This window comes from Bos grunniens, chromosome 18 (assembly GCF_055505025.1).
Source record: "Bos grunniens cultivar Pamir isolate PY7600 chromosome 18, Bosgru_T2T1.0, whole genome shotgun sequence".
Lineage (NCBI taxonomy): Eukaryota > Metazoa > Chordata > Mammalia > Artiodactyla > Bovidae > Bos > Bos grunniens.
In genome coordinates, this window is record NC_141182.1 from 11,134,131 (window position 1) to 11,151,068 (window position 16,938).

The 16,938-nt window shown below is 50.8% G+C and overlaps 1 protein-coding gene across 1 annotated transcript in view; it reads left to right on the forward strand.

Moving 5' to 3' along the window:
• The window catches only part of CRISPLD2 (cysteine rich secretory protein LCCL domain containing 2), a 67,412-nt gene that overhangs the window by 20,479 nt on the left and 29,995 nt on the right, over positions 1 to 16,938 (forward strand). The window contains exons 4-8 of the mRNA XM_086350178.1: positions 1,383 to 1,515; positions 1,941 to 2,056; positions 5,365 to 5,465; positions 10,580 to 10,720; positions 12,533 to 12,593. Of these exons, the coding sequence (XP_086206304.1) occupies positions 1,383 to 1,515; positions 1,941 to 2,056; positions 5,365 to 5,465; positions 10,580 to 10,720; positions 12,533 to 12,593 (552 nt within the window). The remainder of the gene's footprint in view (positions 1 to 1,382; positions 1,516 to 1,940; positions 2,057 to 5,364; positions 5,466 to 10,579; positions 10,721 to 12,532; positions 12,594 to 16,938) is intronic.

The following is a 16,938-nucleotide window of genomic DNA, read 5'->3' on the forward strand; positions in this document are numbered from 1 at the left end:
GGCAAGGGGTCATCACGGGGCTAGAGGCTTGACTTCGTGGAGGCATAGCAACCCGGTGTTGTTTTCTGCTTTTTATCCAGTCAGTCTTATGACAGCATCACCAGAAAATGTCTAAGAGGAACCCAACCCATGGACCCGCTGACCTGGTCAGCTCTTTCTGTGTTTCTGGGCTCCTGGGCTGCATCTGGCCGACATATTTTCGAATAGTTGTAACTGTGGCCAGGACAGCTATTGATTTTTTTTCCTTCTCATACGACATCAGTTTTTTAGTACATACTTGTCACGGTTATCACATTTTAAAGGCTGCTTGTGAGCCATCAGGTTGACAGACCAGAATTTAGGCATTCCATTCTCGTAGTTGGGTTTTGTTTTTCTCTTTTTCCCTTTTTGCTCATTTGAATGATTTCATTAGGAAAACTCCAAGGAGTAGGATTGATGGGTCCATGGCAAAAAGGCTGTTCCCTTTCTGTATCAATATTGCTGACTCACTTTCCAGAGGAGCCCCTCATCTGAAAGCCCCTCAGCAGCTGAATGTTTTCTTTCTAAAACTGGCCCAGCCTGGCAGCAAGCTTGTGGGACATGGATAGATGGGGTGGTGGGTACCCTGTGGCCCTGGAGCTCTGATGCTCTCTGTGTGTCCTTCTCCAAGCTGGCCCCAAGCAGAGAGGCGCTTTCCCTGGCCAGGGCACTGACGCCACCATTACCTGAGTCCTGACGGTAATCATTACAAGACCGCTGACTGCCCTGCTCCCCACGGTGCCCTCAGAAGTGCCCAGTTCCCCCTGCATCTGTTCTGCTTATTGAAACCACTTTGTATACACTTGCTGGTGACAGCAGCCGGGGCTTGCATCTGGCTTATTTTCTTTCCCAGTGCCAGCCTGGGGCTGAAGAGAGGGCCAACGGTCACCAACAAGAGGTGGGGAGGGTCTTCTAAGTGCTGGGGGCGAGGGAGGGCTCAGGTGATAGGATCCCAAATGGGAGCTTGGAGCAAGGTTTGCCCCCCTTCGGTCTTTTCTTATGCAGTAGTATCTGTGAAACACAGGATTCAGGGACTGCATATATTTCCCCAAATGTATATAAAAAGTACATAATTAATAGTATAAAAAAGGATTCACTGGGGCCAGATACATGTTTCCCATACACACAGGTGGTGTCTGGGTCACCCAGGCATACTCCTGGACTCTGAAGGAGGCCAGTTCGGGTTTTAAGCACTTCTAACAGGTGCCAGGTGGATGTGGGGCTGTTGGCCTGAAGGAGCGCACCCCACCGCCTCTCCCCCCCAGCTCCACCGTGGGTGGTGGTGCTGCCAGAAGGGGTCTCTGCTGTTGTGTGCATGTGGTGGCCGGAACTTAACAAGCTGGTCTGTCCCTCTGTCCCTGCAGGCCTCGTTCCCCTGGCTCCCATGTGCAGTCCTGGTATGATGAGGTGAAGGACTACACCTACCCCTACCCCCACGAATGCAACCCTTGGTGTCCGGAGAGGTGCTCCGGGCCCATGTGCACCCACTACACCCAGGTAAGGCCAGAAGATCAGGTGTGGCCTCAGCCTGGCAGCCCCAGAGCTGTGGGGCTCTCCCCCAATCAGAGGACCTCTGTTCTATCATTGCCTTAGTTTTTTCCCTTTAATTCAGTCCTACTCAAAGTATAACTGGTGGGTTGAGCTGTTTGTGGCTGGTTCACAAATATGGAAGCTGAGAATGAGCACTAGAAACTTCTATGGCAGTTTTACACTGCTGGGGCATTTTCCTTGTTTTGTTTTGTTCACTTTTCTGTTTTTGATTTAAACAAATGTCTGGATTGTTCATGGGCGAGGGGAAGAATTTGGGCCTCACTCCTTTACCACACACCCGTTTACTGTGGGCACCTTACGGATTCAGGCCAGATTATGTCACCCTGGCCATTTTCCCCTTAAACTTTGATGTATGGATGTCATCTTTTCAGATAGTTTGGGCCACAACCAACAGGATCGGCTGTGCCGTGAACACCTGCCCGAGGATGAATGTCTGGGGAGATGTTTGGGAGAATGCGGTCTACCTCGTCTGCAATTATTTTCCAAAGTAAGAACAAGTGACATGGTTTTATGGGTTGGGGTGTGTTTGCTTGCAGTGGAAGACCCAACTAGTACTGGCTTAAATGGTAAAATCTCTTCATTACTTCACATAACAAGGCATTCAGATATTAGTGTGTCGAGGTTAGCTTAGTAGCCCAGCAGTGTCAATGAGAACGTTCTGTCTTCTTACAGTACTGTCCTCTCCGCATGGTCATAAGAAGGCTGCAAAACATCAGGCACCAAGTCTTCCCAAACAGAAGGGAAGAGAATGGTAGAAAAGAGTTCTCTCCTTTGGCTTTTCTCTTGCCTGGCCCACTTTCTCCTTAAGTCATCTGCCAGAACCGGGCTACTCATGGACAAGGGGGAACAAGACTGCCCCAGTTGGCTTCGACCAATGAACTTGTCCCGGTTGGCTTGGCAAATCGTCCTCTGGGACTACTTGAATAAGTCGGAAGCAGGAATAGCTGTTGGCTGGGCAACTGGTGGAGTCCACCGTAAAGATTCTTTTTTTCTGAAAATATGCAGCAAAGAGCACTCTGGTAAATAGGTATTTTGCGTCTTTATATTTCCCCTCCCAGAAGGGGCCTCGTCAGGCTTTGTGGTCACAGCCCCTCTTCGTCTTCACGGCGTCCTGATGTCATCAGTGTGTCTCTTATCCCTTTACTCATTCGCCTCTGTTGCTCATGAGACAACTATGTGCTGATTCTCGGAGAGCAGCTCACCCAGTTTACAGCCTGTGGTTTGCGCACTGGCCGTGGGGCTGGCTGCCATCCTAGCACTGGGCCCTGCATGCAGGGGCCCTTAAGGCATATTTTCTCAGTGACTGCATGAAGCAGGAATGACCTCATTTACTGGGTTGGGTCAGGAGTGGCCGTGAGAAGGTGGGATGAAGGGGAATCGCTGAGGTTGGGAGGAAAATAGAAACTCTCCGTAAACCATCCGGCACGCTAGTGGTGGCAGTGTCTCCACAGCCACAGGGATGAGGTTAGGGGTTGTGTCATCAGTGGGGGGACCAAGCCCCACGGAAGGGCAGTAAGCTGGTCAGAGCTCCTGGAAGAGTGGCAGGTGGGGAGTGAGGAATCATTCAATTTGACTGTGTATTAAAAAACCCCAAACACTAGAAGATCCTACTAGAAATACCACTTCCCCCTTATTTAGCGCCTATCCCTTTCTTAAAAAAATTAATATCCTGTGTATAGTAATACACTAATCCTGAAAGTACAGCTGGTAAATTTTCACATGTATATACATGTATTAGTCAGCACAGGCTGCTGTAACAAAGTGGCTTCAGCAGCAGATTTCTCTCTCACAGCCCTGGAGGCCAGAAGTCCAGATCAGGGTCCAGCAGGGCTGGTTTCTGGTGAGGATTCTCTTCCCAGCTCACAGATGCCCACGTTCTCTCCATGTCTCCACATGGTGTTTCCTCAGTGTGTGCAGGGGGTGGAGGAGAGAGATGGAGGGGAAGTTGAGCTTCCTATGTCTCTTTCTATAAGGACACTAATCCTATTGGATCAGGGTCCCCACTCTTGTGACCTCATTTAACTTCAGTCACCTCCTCTGAGGCCTCATCTCCAAATGCACCTACCCTGGGGGTTAGGGTTTTAACATATGAGTTGGGGGGTGTGCACATACGTTCAGCCCATGCATCATGTATCTATAACATAGCACCCAGGTTGGAAGACAGGCTCCCAGGACGCCTGGCACCCAGCCCACGTCCACAACTGCTAACTCTGAGAGTTACTGCTCCAGTCCTGTGGCAGGCATGGTTTGTCACTGAGGAAACGTGGAGCCTACATATGCTGGCAGACTCAGCTGGGGGAGGGGAAGAGCCCATCTGGGGGCCCAAATGGTCTGAAGAACCTACTGAGCCCCACCCAGTGACAGGGCAGGTGCTGGGGTACCCAGGGTCCACCTGGTGATGGTCCATTTGTGGGGGTCAGCCTGAAGCCCTCTGTGAGTCCCGGCCAGCCTGCACGTGAGGCAGATGTGCTCAACAAAGCAGTGTCTGCAGCCTGCTGGGGATGTTATTTTGCCCTCTCTGGGTGCAGATTATGACAGCCCCTGCCCACCATCCCCGGCCGGACACCCACGTGGCCCTGGGTGGTTCCATTCCGCTATTTTGTGCTGACCAGGAGCAAACAGTATGTTTTCTGCAATTTGTCCCTTGGCCAGCACTAACGGGACCCCTCCCTCCCTGGCCACCCTGGACAGCCGTCAGCCCATCACCCCATGAGGTTGCTGATTTAGCAAGTGCTCAGAGACTGTGTCACCATCACCAGAGGCCAGCCCCGACGTGAGGCGTACATACAGCCACCTCCTTCATCTCACGACCAGCCCCCAAGGTTACCCTGTACAGAGAAGGGGGCAGAGGTTCTGGCTGGCAGGGCCAGGTCTAGCCCCGGAGCCTGCTCCTCATGGCTCGGCTACCCTTGGCCCAAGAGTAGGGCCCTGCATCTATTTCCTGAGAGGATAGCTAGTTGACTGGGGCAACCCTGAAGGAGGTTACTAGAACAGATCGCAGAGACTGGCCCCCAGTCACTCACTGCTCCAGCCTGTGCTGCCAAAGGCACCACTAGAAGGGCCTTGGAATCCTGCTCACCACCCACTACCCAGGCTCTGGAGAAATCCCATCGAGCGGCCTCTGGTTTTCCTGCCCTGGAAGCTTAGAGGGAGGCAGATCAGTGCCTGTGATGCCCAGAGGGACCTTGGTCCCAGCCCCACGAGCAGAGTATGGTCAAAGCTCTGAACCGCACAGGCTGAGGTCAAATCCCAGCCCTCACACTCACTTGCTGTGTGACTTTGGGCAAGTCACTTAACATCTCTGAGCCCGTTTCCTCTCCTGATAAAGGACTGAACTCTAGCATGTCCTTCCTAGGGTGCTGGAAGGATGGAGTGAGCAGGTGGTATGCAGTGAGAAGCCAGTAACCTCGAGGCCCTCCCTGGAACAGGCTGCCCATCACTCATTTGAGAAATGGCTTAAAAGGGAGGGTCCCAGCAGCTTCCCCGGCGTTGGTGTTGGGGCTGGGGGAGGGGGCAGTGCCACCGGCATTCAGAGTTGTGCGAGGGAGCAGCGTGCATAGGTGGGGGCCACAGGACAAAGGATGAGAAGGGGAAGGACGCTTCATGGCTCCTGGCTAGATTATTCTGTAATTCTCTAGATGCTGTGCACAGAGGGGCTCAGGGCAAGTGCCTGTCCCCCTCATACCTTCCTTCTTCCCTGACCGTGTCAGGGCCCCAAGAGGGTCTAGAACAGAAAGAGGGGTCCCCGGGCTCTGGCATGGCAGCCCTGTGATGGTGTTTCTGGTCTGTCCTCAGGGGCAACTGGATCGGAGAAGCCCCCTACAAAACCGGCCAGCCTTGCTCCGAGTGCCCGGGCAAGTACCGCGGTGGCTGCAAGAACAACCTCTGTTACCAAGGTAGGAATCCACTTCAGAGCCCTTGGGAGCGGGCTTCTGCTCCCACCCCTGAGTCGTAGAGCTGCCAATGTGAAATGGGGATGTTGGACAGCTAGGGGGAGAAATTGATCCCTTCCACCCTTGGCCTCTGCTCCCCTCCTCCATCTCCAGACTCCAGCCCACACTCCCCTCCTCCCCTCCCCATCTCCAGACTCAGGGTTGAGCCCCAGCTCCCCTTGGGACATCCCCCAGTGGGCGTCTCCCACGGGCGGCACTGACCAGAGGCATCCTGCCCTCTTGGTGCTCAGACTTTGGTATAAAACAGACAACAAACGAGGAATTTAAAGCAGCCGTGTGATGGATGGTCCAGGCCAGCTGTGGGCCGGGTGGGCTATCGGAGCCCCTCCTGCTTGTTCTTGTCCCCACCAGACCCCCACCAACCCACGTGTGTGGCTCACCCGGCCCTTACTCATCATAAACATCTACGTTCCCCCCGCCTCAGCTCAGGCCCAGCTAGAGCTTTCAGGCCATGTATTTTCCAGCAACAGGGCGTTTCCATTTACCCCACTCCTGTAAATAATGCACATTTTTCATGCCTGAAGTGCTCCTCATATTTCGGACTATTTCCTCCAACTCCATCCCGGCTGAGGCGCTGACCATGTGTCTGCGGTTAAGGTGTGTTTTTTTCACGTGGCTGCATCAACAGGTCCTGTGACGGTTGAGAGGGGCCTTTCAGGAGGGTTGGCACGGGCAGGAGGCAGCGGCCCTTCCCTGCTGGGGGTTCGTGGGGTCAGCCCAGTGGGCTCCAGGGTGAAGAGTGGATTCCAGCCCTCTTGGGCCAGTTATTCCCTGCTGATTCTGCCCACTGCAGCGGGGCGGTGGCTGGGGGAAGTCCTCTGAGGGGAGAAGCAAGGGTCTGATGGTGCGGCAGTGTGGCCCAGTCCATGTGGTCCCCTGGGTTATGACTTACGTGCGGGGAGCTGAGTCTCCGGGGGAAGCAGGGGCTCAACGCAGAGTCCAGACATGAGACTTCCGGCTCTGGATCTTAGTGATTTGAGGCTCTTTGCTCAAACCCCTCGGTCTCTCTGCCCGGCGGCAGAATGGGCCTGGTGACGCATCTGTCCGTGACGCATCTCAGACTCAGATGAGAGAGTCAGTGCATTTGGTGTGACCATCCTGAGTGCCTGCTGTGTGCCAGGATGTTGGTAGGTGATGGGGTGGAGTAACTATGGGGACCAGTCCCGGCCCTGCCCCGGGGAACCTGACATCCAGCGGGGCCGTTGCCCCTTTCAGGGCATGATACAGGTGCCTCGGGGCTGTAGCACAAGCCCCCGCGTGGGCCGGGTCAGGGAGGGCTTCCTGCGCAGGCAGCTGTCGAGGAAGACTGAGCCTGGTGATGAAGGAAGGGAAGGGCGCGCCTGGCAGGAAGCTGCTGTGCCATGGCACGGCGCACAGGTCCTGGCAGTGCCCGCCGTGCAGTAGGGTGCTACAGGCGTTTGTTAGGTGGAGTTCCTCCTGCTCCCCCTCTCCACCGTCTTCGAGACAGGGTCCCCACGCCCATCCTTAGTGAAATATTTCCACGCAGTCCCACTCCGATACCTGGATTCCTGGGACAAGCGTGGGTTTTAGAGTCTAGTACACCTGCTTGGGGGCTATCAACCCTGCACGTTCCAGCAGGGGGACCCCGGCAGGTCACCTCATCAGTCTGAGCCTCAGTCTTCCTGTGTGAGCATGGGGTGACGTGTCAGCCCCTGGGGGTAACAGGAGGGCTGAGAAGGCAGGCCGACACTCGAGCCATGTCAGGCTCCAAGTTCCCATTCAGGCGGGTCCTGTGGCTGCTATCTGGTCGCCCAGAGGGACAAGTCCCCTCTCAGATCCTGAGGGCTGGTTAGGGGACTGTGAGGGAGGGCAGACTCCTGAGGGCGCCCCCTCAGGTCTCCTGTTGGGGGACTCCATGTGTGCACGAGGCAGGCTGTTGCGATGCAGGGCGGGCAGAGGGGCCGGGTGTGCCAGGCAAACTGCTTGCCTTCTCTGAGCCTCAGTTTCCCCATCTGTAAGAGTAATGCCATCATCTCCTGCAGATGGTTTGCTGGGAGGATGTGGTAAGGAAGGTACAAGTTACTAGGACAGCAGCCTGCACATAGTCACCACTTTATGGACCCAGCCTGTTACTTTCTTGGAGAAGCAGGTGAGGAGGTATGACCTCACTTGTCACTTGGCCTGGAGTTCTTCACCTTAGGGGTTACTGGGGCCCCCATCCATCTCAGGATCCTGGCACATGCCTTCTTTTCTTGGAAAACACAATTGTGGTGTCACACCTCCTCTAGGAAGACTTCCCTGATTTCACAGCCAGGCTGCTCACTTGCCTCCACGCCCTTACTGCACCCAGACTCTCCATGAACTTGAATCACCTGTAGTTACAACCGCTGGTTCATGCCAGGGCCTCCAGGGGCACCTGGCAGGTGTGTTCTGCATGTTGTCTGAATAAATACACCCCCAAAGTCCACAGAGGGGCCTTGTCAGAGAACAAATGTACACAAAGACAGCCTAGATACAGGTTAACCCACCCAACGAAACCTCCTGGACTTGCTTCTTTATTTTTAGTGGAAAATACCCAACTTCACTTGGAGGGCATCCTGATTTCCTTAGCTAACCATGCAGAAAGTCTCCTCTAAAGCAGCTTATCTGCATAAGCTACTTAATAAGCGTTTATTGAGGTGCCTGGCAAAGCCTTGACCTCTCAATGGAGATGGAGCAGGGATAAGGATAGACCGTAAGAGGCGTTCCCACCCCTCTAGCCTGTCCCTGTGTGGCGATGAAGGGTGTGGGGTTCAGGGAAAGGAGTTTGACTCTCAGCTGTGTGAGCTTGGGCAGGTCACATAGCCTCTCCAAGCCTCAGTTTTCCCATCTGTGAAATGGGGCTGTTCACACCTCCCAGGGCAATGAGAGGATGACACGAGAACTTGACATTAGCTATGAGCTTTGTCCACACTTACAGAACCAGATGGAGTCTGCAGAATGATGTAGAAATGCTCGGTGCCCTGGGACCCCTGGTCCGGAGCTGGACGGTGCACAGGGTAACCTTGGTGTGAACTTGGGCACGGAATTTCCCCAGGCCTGTGCTGGTCCACTCAGGGGATCTTAATTAGGATGTGCTCAAATACAGCCCATCCTCTGGGTAAGCATTCCACTTTTCATGTGTGTGTCCGAGGGTGAGGACTGTCTGCCCATTTTCTTAAATAGTGAGCCCTCAAATGCTTTAGGCTGCTCTACCCAACTATATTCGGCTAAATAAAGCTGCGATTATGAGGTATAAAAATCCTAAAGGCCAGTGGAAGAAAACCCAGCTTATTCCAGAGACAGCTCTGGCTTTCAGTGAAGGGCAAGCCTGAATAGCCACATTGACGGGAAGACAGACCAGAGACCGCTGCTGGGTTCCAAGTGCTGTTTGCAAACCCAGCATCTTCGTAAAGATTTTGCCTATAGAGTTTAGCTACAGATAATGTTTCCTACATTACCCTTCCTGAATATCTTTAAACTTTGCTGGGACTATTTTTTTCCTCTCCAAAGGGTTCAAAGACAGAATTCATTGCAGGGGTTGGAGGGGGTTGACGGTCCTTCATGCAGCCAGTTTTGTTGAGCAACTGCTGTGTGCTGGAGCTCGTTGTAGAGTGGGTGTGAAGCAGGCTGGCTGCTGCCTCAGGGAGTTTTCAGCTGGTGGGGGAGGCAGGTGGTGGTGAGCCTGTTGTCCAGGAGCCGGACATGAAGGCCCACGAGCTCTGGTAATGAACTTGGGACTCAGGATTGATGTTCTCCTCTGGCTTCAATCCCGTCCATCCTCCTCCTCCCGTCCTATCCCCAGGGTTCCCCTGGGGCGGTGGTTGTACGGTGATGAGTCAGCCAGTGAAATGCCTGCAGAGTATCCTATCAAAAGGCATCCAGAGAAGATCTCTTGAAGAAATCTTGAAGTCGCCCTTCAATTGAATGGCTTGTGTCAACACAAAACAGTTGGTCTGCCCTTCAGAGAAGAAATGTTGTCACCCTTAAGGAGAAATGGAGATAAGGCTCAGAATTGGTGGACATTTGATGGGACTTGAGTCTTAATCCATTGACACAAAGAAGCCTGCGAGGGCCCCATACCTGCTCCTTGAACTTCTTATCAAAGCACATCTGTTGTCTTTTCTCACTGGAGAAGCTTAGAAGGCAAGGGTTTCCAACTCTGGTCCACGGCATCCTTGGCGAGTCCCCCAGCAGATGTGCACCAGCTCATGTTTGATAAGGGCACGCAAGCAATACTTTGCTTTGCTTTGGCTGGAGTGTAGGGCTTGGTATCCAAGTGGCCTATTACAGATCACAGTGACTTTCATGATGAGAACTGATGCTTAATAAATGCAATTTGTTTGGTGAATTAGAATGTTTTGAAACATGAAGGTTGCAATCATGTTTGGAGAAATAACCATATTTGGGTGGGGAAAAGATTGGGAGCCAGTGAACTAAGTTTTTTTAACCAAGAGTTGGGTCTTTGGCTCTTTGTAGGTGATGGTTCCAATGTTACTGGGTTTCAGAACTTCAGTGCAGAGAAAGGTTAAGTGATCTTGACCTTCGGGGGTGGGGAAGGGAGCAGAACGTGAGGGCGGTAAAGGGCAATGTGTCTAAGACCATGGACACGGGTATTCTTGCACCCCGATGGCATGTATCTAGGAGGACCCCTCCCTCAGTGAGAACCCAGGGCAGAGGGACCTTGGGGAGACAGCTGCGGTTTGGGGTCAGAAGATGAGGTAGCTTCCTGAAGCTGCTTCCTTGGGTAGGCAGTGGTGAGTAGGCAGAGATGTGACAAGAAGTCATTCTGACCATCCAGGGGTGGGTGCCAGGGCCTTCTAGCCTCCGGTCAGCCCAGCTGCTCTTGGGTTCCAAATCAAGCACAGCGAGCAGAGAGCCATCCGTCGCCTTTGGGGGAGAGAATCCCACCTGGCCAGTCGGCCCTGAGGTGGGACTTTCTCTTTGCTGCTGAAATGACCCTTTGTGAAAGCAAACCTCAAACTAGTTTCATCTCCAGATGGCTTTTTTACTTCTTCCCAAGTGCATTTCATTTGGATCCCAGCATGTTGCTTTTCTCTCCCCCCTTCACCATTAAGAGACTTATGGCCAGGAAACTGAAACGGACGACATGAACGAGGTGGAAGCGGCCCCTATTCCGGATGAGAAGCACGTCTGGGTCACCCCGAGGGTGATCAAACCCAAGAAGCCCAAGAAAGACTCTCCTGTGACCTACATGAGTGAGTGGGGCTCTGCCCTGCCGGCCGCCTCTGGAGGGGCCGTTTTCTCTGGGATGGATGGAGTAGGGGAGCCAGTGGGTTGAGAGGTCTTCAAGTCGACAAACAGCGGGGACCAGGGTGGGGTGTAGCTTGCAAAAGCACCACCCAAACATGTTTCTAAAAAGTGATATTTTAAAGTCATTTCAAAAGAAGCATTACAGGAGCTGTGCTTGGGTAGCCTTCCCCCCTCCCCGCCCCATGCAATTATTTTAAAGTTAGACCTTCTCTTGTCCTTTCAGAGAGGACCGGGGCTGAGGTCGGGTTCCAGTTGGGGTGCCCACCTCCCGAAGGATGAGTGAACAGGCAGCGTGGGGCCCAGCTCCCGGGGCCGCCACGCACACGGGTCCTGTGACTCGGACCTGCCTCTTTGACACTCCACGTGCTCATCTGTAAAGTAGGAGCCCTGATGCCTCTTGTTAGCACTGTTTTAGTTTAGAGACACGGGTGTGTGCATTTCCCGTGTCCGTATTTTAGGAGAGGCATTGTGTTCTTGACAGAGAAGAACAGAAGCAGTCACTAAGGAGCTAGGCTATGAATTCTAGACCTGGGCTGCATGTTCTCATCTGTCCCTCCTCACCCATCTCCTTGCCGGAGTGGCTGCAACTCAGTCAGGTTGCTGTGAGGACTCTTTACAGTCACATGGGTCCCCCCGTGTCAGCTGTACTGTGAGGTCCTCAGCGTTGCCTCCAACAGCTCCGTTAAGGTGGGAAGTTGGCTGTTTCCCCAGAGACTTTCGGAGGTCCCCAGATGCCCTGTTCTCACGCTCACCTCTGGTCTCCCAAGACCCTTCCCCTCCTGGGGCTCGCTTCTCTCTGCCTTTCCTTGCTCGGCTCTGATTCCTCCCTCCCCGGCCCGGGTCACGTGTGTGTGCGGCACGTTTACTGAAGTTTGGGGGCTCTAGAGAGCATTTTCTTACAGACACGGCACTAGGTATGGCTCCTCTGCCCGCCAGTGTCTCTGTTTTCCCTCCACACCATCACACAGCACACAACTGGACTCGGCTCTGAGCAGGGGGCCGGCTCACGCCCATGTTTCTCAGAAAGCCTTGGCTATTTTGTCAGTTGCCCTCCCGCCACCCGCACCCAGCCGGTGTTCTCGTGGGCCTTCAGTTATCTCTCCCCTGGGCTTCCCGCCTGTTTAGTCAGCCCATAGCTCTCTGTGACCAGGAAATACCCTGATGTCCTTGTCTGTCCAGAGGTTCCAAACTCTTTCATTATTATTTTATTTTTCCATAATGTAAAATTACAAAGTAATACGTGTCTTTCTGTCAAACTATAATACTACTCCAAGATTCTGATATGTCCCTATAAACCAAAATGAAAACTTGGCAAAGTCCTCTTGGCTGTAGGGGAGATGACACTGGGGACAATGGCTGGGTCCCCGCTTCCTGGGCTGCACAAGGCTCGCCCTCCAGGGCCCTGTGAGGCTGAGGGGAGCTCAGTGTACCAGGCTGCCTTCCAGGGTTGGTTCACTTTCTCTTCAAGGCTCAGAGAAACCCCTGGAGGTGGATACTGTACCCATCCCCAGTAATAAGTGGGATTTGAACCTCAGAGAGGGGAAGTAAGTGTCCGAGGTGATAGTGCTACTAGAAAAAGGAGCCGGGATGCAAACCTCCACCCTGCGCCTGCAGCCAGTGGGTGACGCTGCTGCTCTCATTATGATGAGGCTTCCAGGATATTCCAGAAAGTTCCTCAGGGTGGGGATGGGATCTGCTAACTCAGACTCATCTTCCCGTTTCTTGCCGTGACAAGTGTTTCTGCATTTCTCTCCTAGCCCAAGTCGTCAAGTGTGACACCAAGATGAAGGACAAGTGTAAAGGGTCCACGTGCAACAGGTAAGTAAGGGCTGGCCCCTCCCTCTCCTACCACCTGCAGCCCTTAGATACACCTGCTCTGGGTCAGGGGTCCCTTCGTGACCTGTCAGCTGATCTGCTGTGGAAATGCCAGGTGTGCTGTAGACAGGGAGATCCTGAACAATGTTTTGGTGCAGGTGGGTGCTCCTTTCCACCTTCTGCATGAAGGGGTCCCAGAGTGACCTGGAGCTCTGGGCCGCGGCAGCGTCAGGGCAGGCGTGGCCATGGCCGGGTCCGGCACAGCTGCTGCAGAGTCCCAGTCAGCCTGCTTCCCCAGGGCCCCACCAGACGAGGAGCAGCCAGCATCTCCCCCAGAGTGGAACGAATTAATCTAGCCAATGGAGTCACTTAGTATCATCCATTTCGGATGTTGAAAAACATCTGCCAAGAAGAAGAAGCTTGGTTTTGGCAACATAGCCACTGAGCTGCTCCTTCTGGCAGCGAATGGCCAACAGGTGCAGTGGCCACGTGCAGACCCTCAGGTTCACGGCAGGAAAACCGTGTCATTGGTGGAGGGGCCCTTGCTCTTCTTCCTATAGGTCCTGGCGTCTGTTCATCTAAAGCTGAATCGTATTATTTAAAGCACATGCTCATTGTGTATGCCCAGTAGTGGGATTGCTGGGTCATAACACAGTTCTATTTCCAGTTTTTTAAGGAATCTCCACACTGTTCTGCATAGTGGCTGTACTAGTTTGCATTCCCACCAACAGTGTAAGAGGGTTCCGTTTTCTCTACACCCTCTCCAGCATTTATTGCTTGTAGACTTTTGGATCGCAGCCATTCTGACTGGTGTGAAATGGTACCTCATTGTGGTTTTTATTTGCATTTCTCTGATAATGAGTGATGTTGAGCATCTTTTCATGTGTTTGTTAGCCATCTGTATGTCTTCTTTGGAGAAATGTCTGTTTAGTTCTTTGGCCCATTTTTTGACTGGGTTGTTTATTTTTCTGGAATTGAGCTGCAGGAGTTGCTTGTATATTTTTGAGATTAGTTGTTTGTCAGTTGCTTCATTTGCTATTATTTTCTCCCATTCTGAAGGCTGTCTTTTCACCTTGCTTATAGTTTCCTTCATTGTGCAGAAGCTTTTAAGCTTAATTAGGTCCCATTTGTTTATTTTTGCTTTTATTTCCAGTATTCTGGGAGGTGGGTCATAGAGGATCCTGCTGTGATTTATGTCAGATAGTGTTTTGCCTATATTCTCCTCTAGGAGTTTTATAGTTTCTGGTCTTACGTTTAGATCTTTAATCCATTTTGAGTTTATTTTTGTGTTTGGTGTTAGAAAGTGTTCTAGTTTCATTCTTTTACAAGTGGTTGACCAGTTTTCCCAACACCACTTGTTTAATACATTGTCTTTTCTCCATTGTATATTCTTGCCTCCTTTGTCAAAGATAAGGTGTCCATAGGTGCGTGGATTTATCTCTGGGCTTTCTATTTTGTTCTATTGGTCTATATTTCTGTCTTTGTACCAGTACCATACTGTCTTGATGACTGTGGCTTTGTAGTAGAGCCTGAAATCAGGCAGGTTGATTCCTCCAGTTCCATTCTTCTTTCTCAAGATTGCTTTGGCTATTTGAGGTTTTTTGTATTTCTGTACAAATTGTGAAATTATTTGTTCTAGCTCTGTGAAAAATACCGCTGGTAGCTTGATAGGGGTTGCATTGAATTTATAGATTGCTTTGGGTAGTATACTCATTTTCACTATGTTGATTCTTCCGATCCATGAACATAGTATATTTCTCCATCTATTAGTGTCCTCTTTGATTTCTTTCACCAGCGTTTTATAGTTTTCAATATATAGGTCTTTAGTTTCTTTAGGTAGATATATTCCTAAGTATTTAATTCTTTTCGTTGCAATGGTGAATGGAATTGTTTCCTTAATTTCTCTATTTTCTCATTATTAGTGTATAGGAATGCAGAATTGAAAGAGACACATGTACCCCAATGTTCATCGCAGCACTGTTTATAATAGCCAGGACATGGAAGCAACCTAGATGTCCATCAGCAGATGAATGGATAAGAAAGCTGTGGTACATATACACAGTGGAGTATTACTCAGCCAGTAAAAAGAATACATTTGAATTAGTTCTAATGAGGTGGTTGAAACTGGAGCCTATTATACAGAGTGAAGTAAGCCAGAAAGAAAAACACCAATACAGTATACTAACGCATGTATACGGAATTTAGAAAGATGGTAACGATAACCCTGTATGCGAGATAGCCAAAGAGACACAGATGTATAGAACACTCTTTTGGACTCTGTGGGAGAGGGAGAGGGTGGGATGATTTGGGAGAATGGCATTGAGACAGGTATAATATCATATATGAAACGAATTGCCAGTCCAGGTTCGATGCAGGATACAGGATGCTTGGGACTGGTGCACTGGGATGACCCAGAGGGATGGTACGGGGAGGGAGGTAGGAGGGGGGTTCAGGATGGGGAACATGTGTACACCCGTGGCAGATTCATGTTCAGTTCAGTTCAGTCGCTCAGTCGTGTCCGACTCTTTGCAACCCCATGAATCGCAGCACACCAGGCCTCCCTGTCCATCACCAACTCCTGGAGTTCACTCAGACTCACGTCCATCGAGTCAGTGATGCCATCCAGCCATCTCATCCTCTGTCGTCCCCTTCTCCTCCTGCCCCCAATCCTTCCAAGCATCAGAGACTTTTCCAGTGAGTCAATTCTTCACATGAGGTGGCCAAAGTACTGGAGTTTCAGCTTTAGCATCATTCCTTCCAAAGAAATCCCAGGGCTGATCTCCTTCAGAATGGACTGGTTGGATCTCCTTGCAGTCCAAGGGACTCTCAAGAGTCTTCTCCAACACCACAGTTCAAAAGCATCAATTCTTCAGCGCTCAGCCTTCTTCATGGTCCAACTCTCACATCCATACATGACCACAGGAAAAACCATAGCCTTGACTAGACAAACCTTTGTTGGCAAAGTAATGTCTCTGCTTTTCAGTATGCTATCTAGGTTGATGTATGGCAAAACCAATACAATATTGTAAAGTAATTAGCCTCCAATTAAATAAATTTATATTAAAAAAAAAAAAAGCACATGCTCAAAAGAGAAGGTGTATTGTGTCACCTGAAAGAGAGGGTCCTGTTTTACACCATGGGGACGTGGAGTCAGGTTTGTCAGGAGAACGCTCCACTCGCCTTTGGCAGGAAAGTCCTGGGACAGAGAGCAGCTGGGATCAGACGTTCAAGGGGCTCATGCGTTGTCCCACCAGCCTTGGTGATGGGCCAGCAAATACCACGAAAGTAGAACCAGGCAGTTTGGTGGTGAGACGAGCAAGAGGTGGCAGCGGGGGAGGTGGAGTAACCATCTGCCCCCACCCTGAACGTCGTCCCAGAGGGTCTCCACCCACAGACTCCCAGGTCTGGGATGCCCGGAGGCTCCCGAGCTGCCCCGTGGCGGTGCCGTGTCTTTCGAACCGCTGATTCATAATAAGAGCATCATGCCTGAATAGTCAGTGGGGAAGATGACAAGGTTTGGAAAACATTCATTGTCAGACGGCATCAAAAGAGTTTCAGGATTGGAGGTAGACGGAGCCCTCCCCAAGCATGAAGAAGGCAGGGGTCTGTGTACATGAAACCTCTTAGACGCCTCCTGTCAAGAAATAGAGCTCAGCCCATGTGTAACCCCCTGAACTCTCACGGTGCCCTTCCTGGATGTCGTCCCACCACCTGGCACGTCAGTTGTCTGTACATGGCACTTTTGCAAGAATAATATTTACTGGGATTTTTTTTTTTTACTTTAAGGGATATCCTTGTTCATTGTAATTCAGAAAAACAACCACCAAAACAAGTATAAATAAAATAAGTGTCCTAGAATCTCATTAGTATCAGTAATAATTTGATGTCATTTCTTCCAACCTTTGTTCTGTGCTCTGATTAGGCCTTTCCTATTGTACAATTTTGTATGTTACTGGTTTCACTTAAGATTTCCAAAGTCAATAACTATTCCTCAAAAACTTCATTTCTAGTGGCTGTATAATACGCTGACATTTGGCCACACAGAAATACATTTGGCTATTCCTTTGACACCTGCTGACTTACTTCCAGTTTTCCCCAGTTATAAACGGTTGGAATAACATGGAGGTCTGACTTTCTGACTTTTTTCTTGGGAGAGTCAAGAATCAAGAGATATAAATTTTTAAATTTTTTAAAATTGAAGCATAGTTAATTTACAGTGTTGTGTTAGTTTCAGGTATGTAGCAAAGTGATTCAGTTATACATATATATATATTCTTTTCAGATTCTTTTCCATTATAGGTTATTATAAGATACTGCATATAGTTCCTATATACAATATACAGTAGGT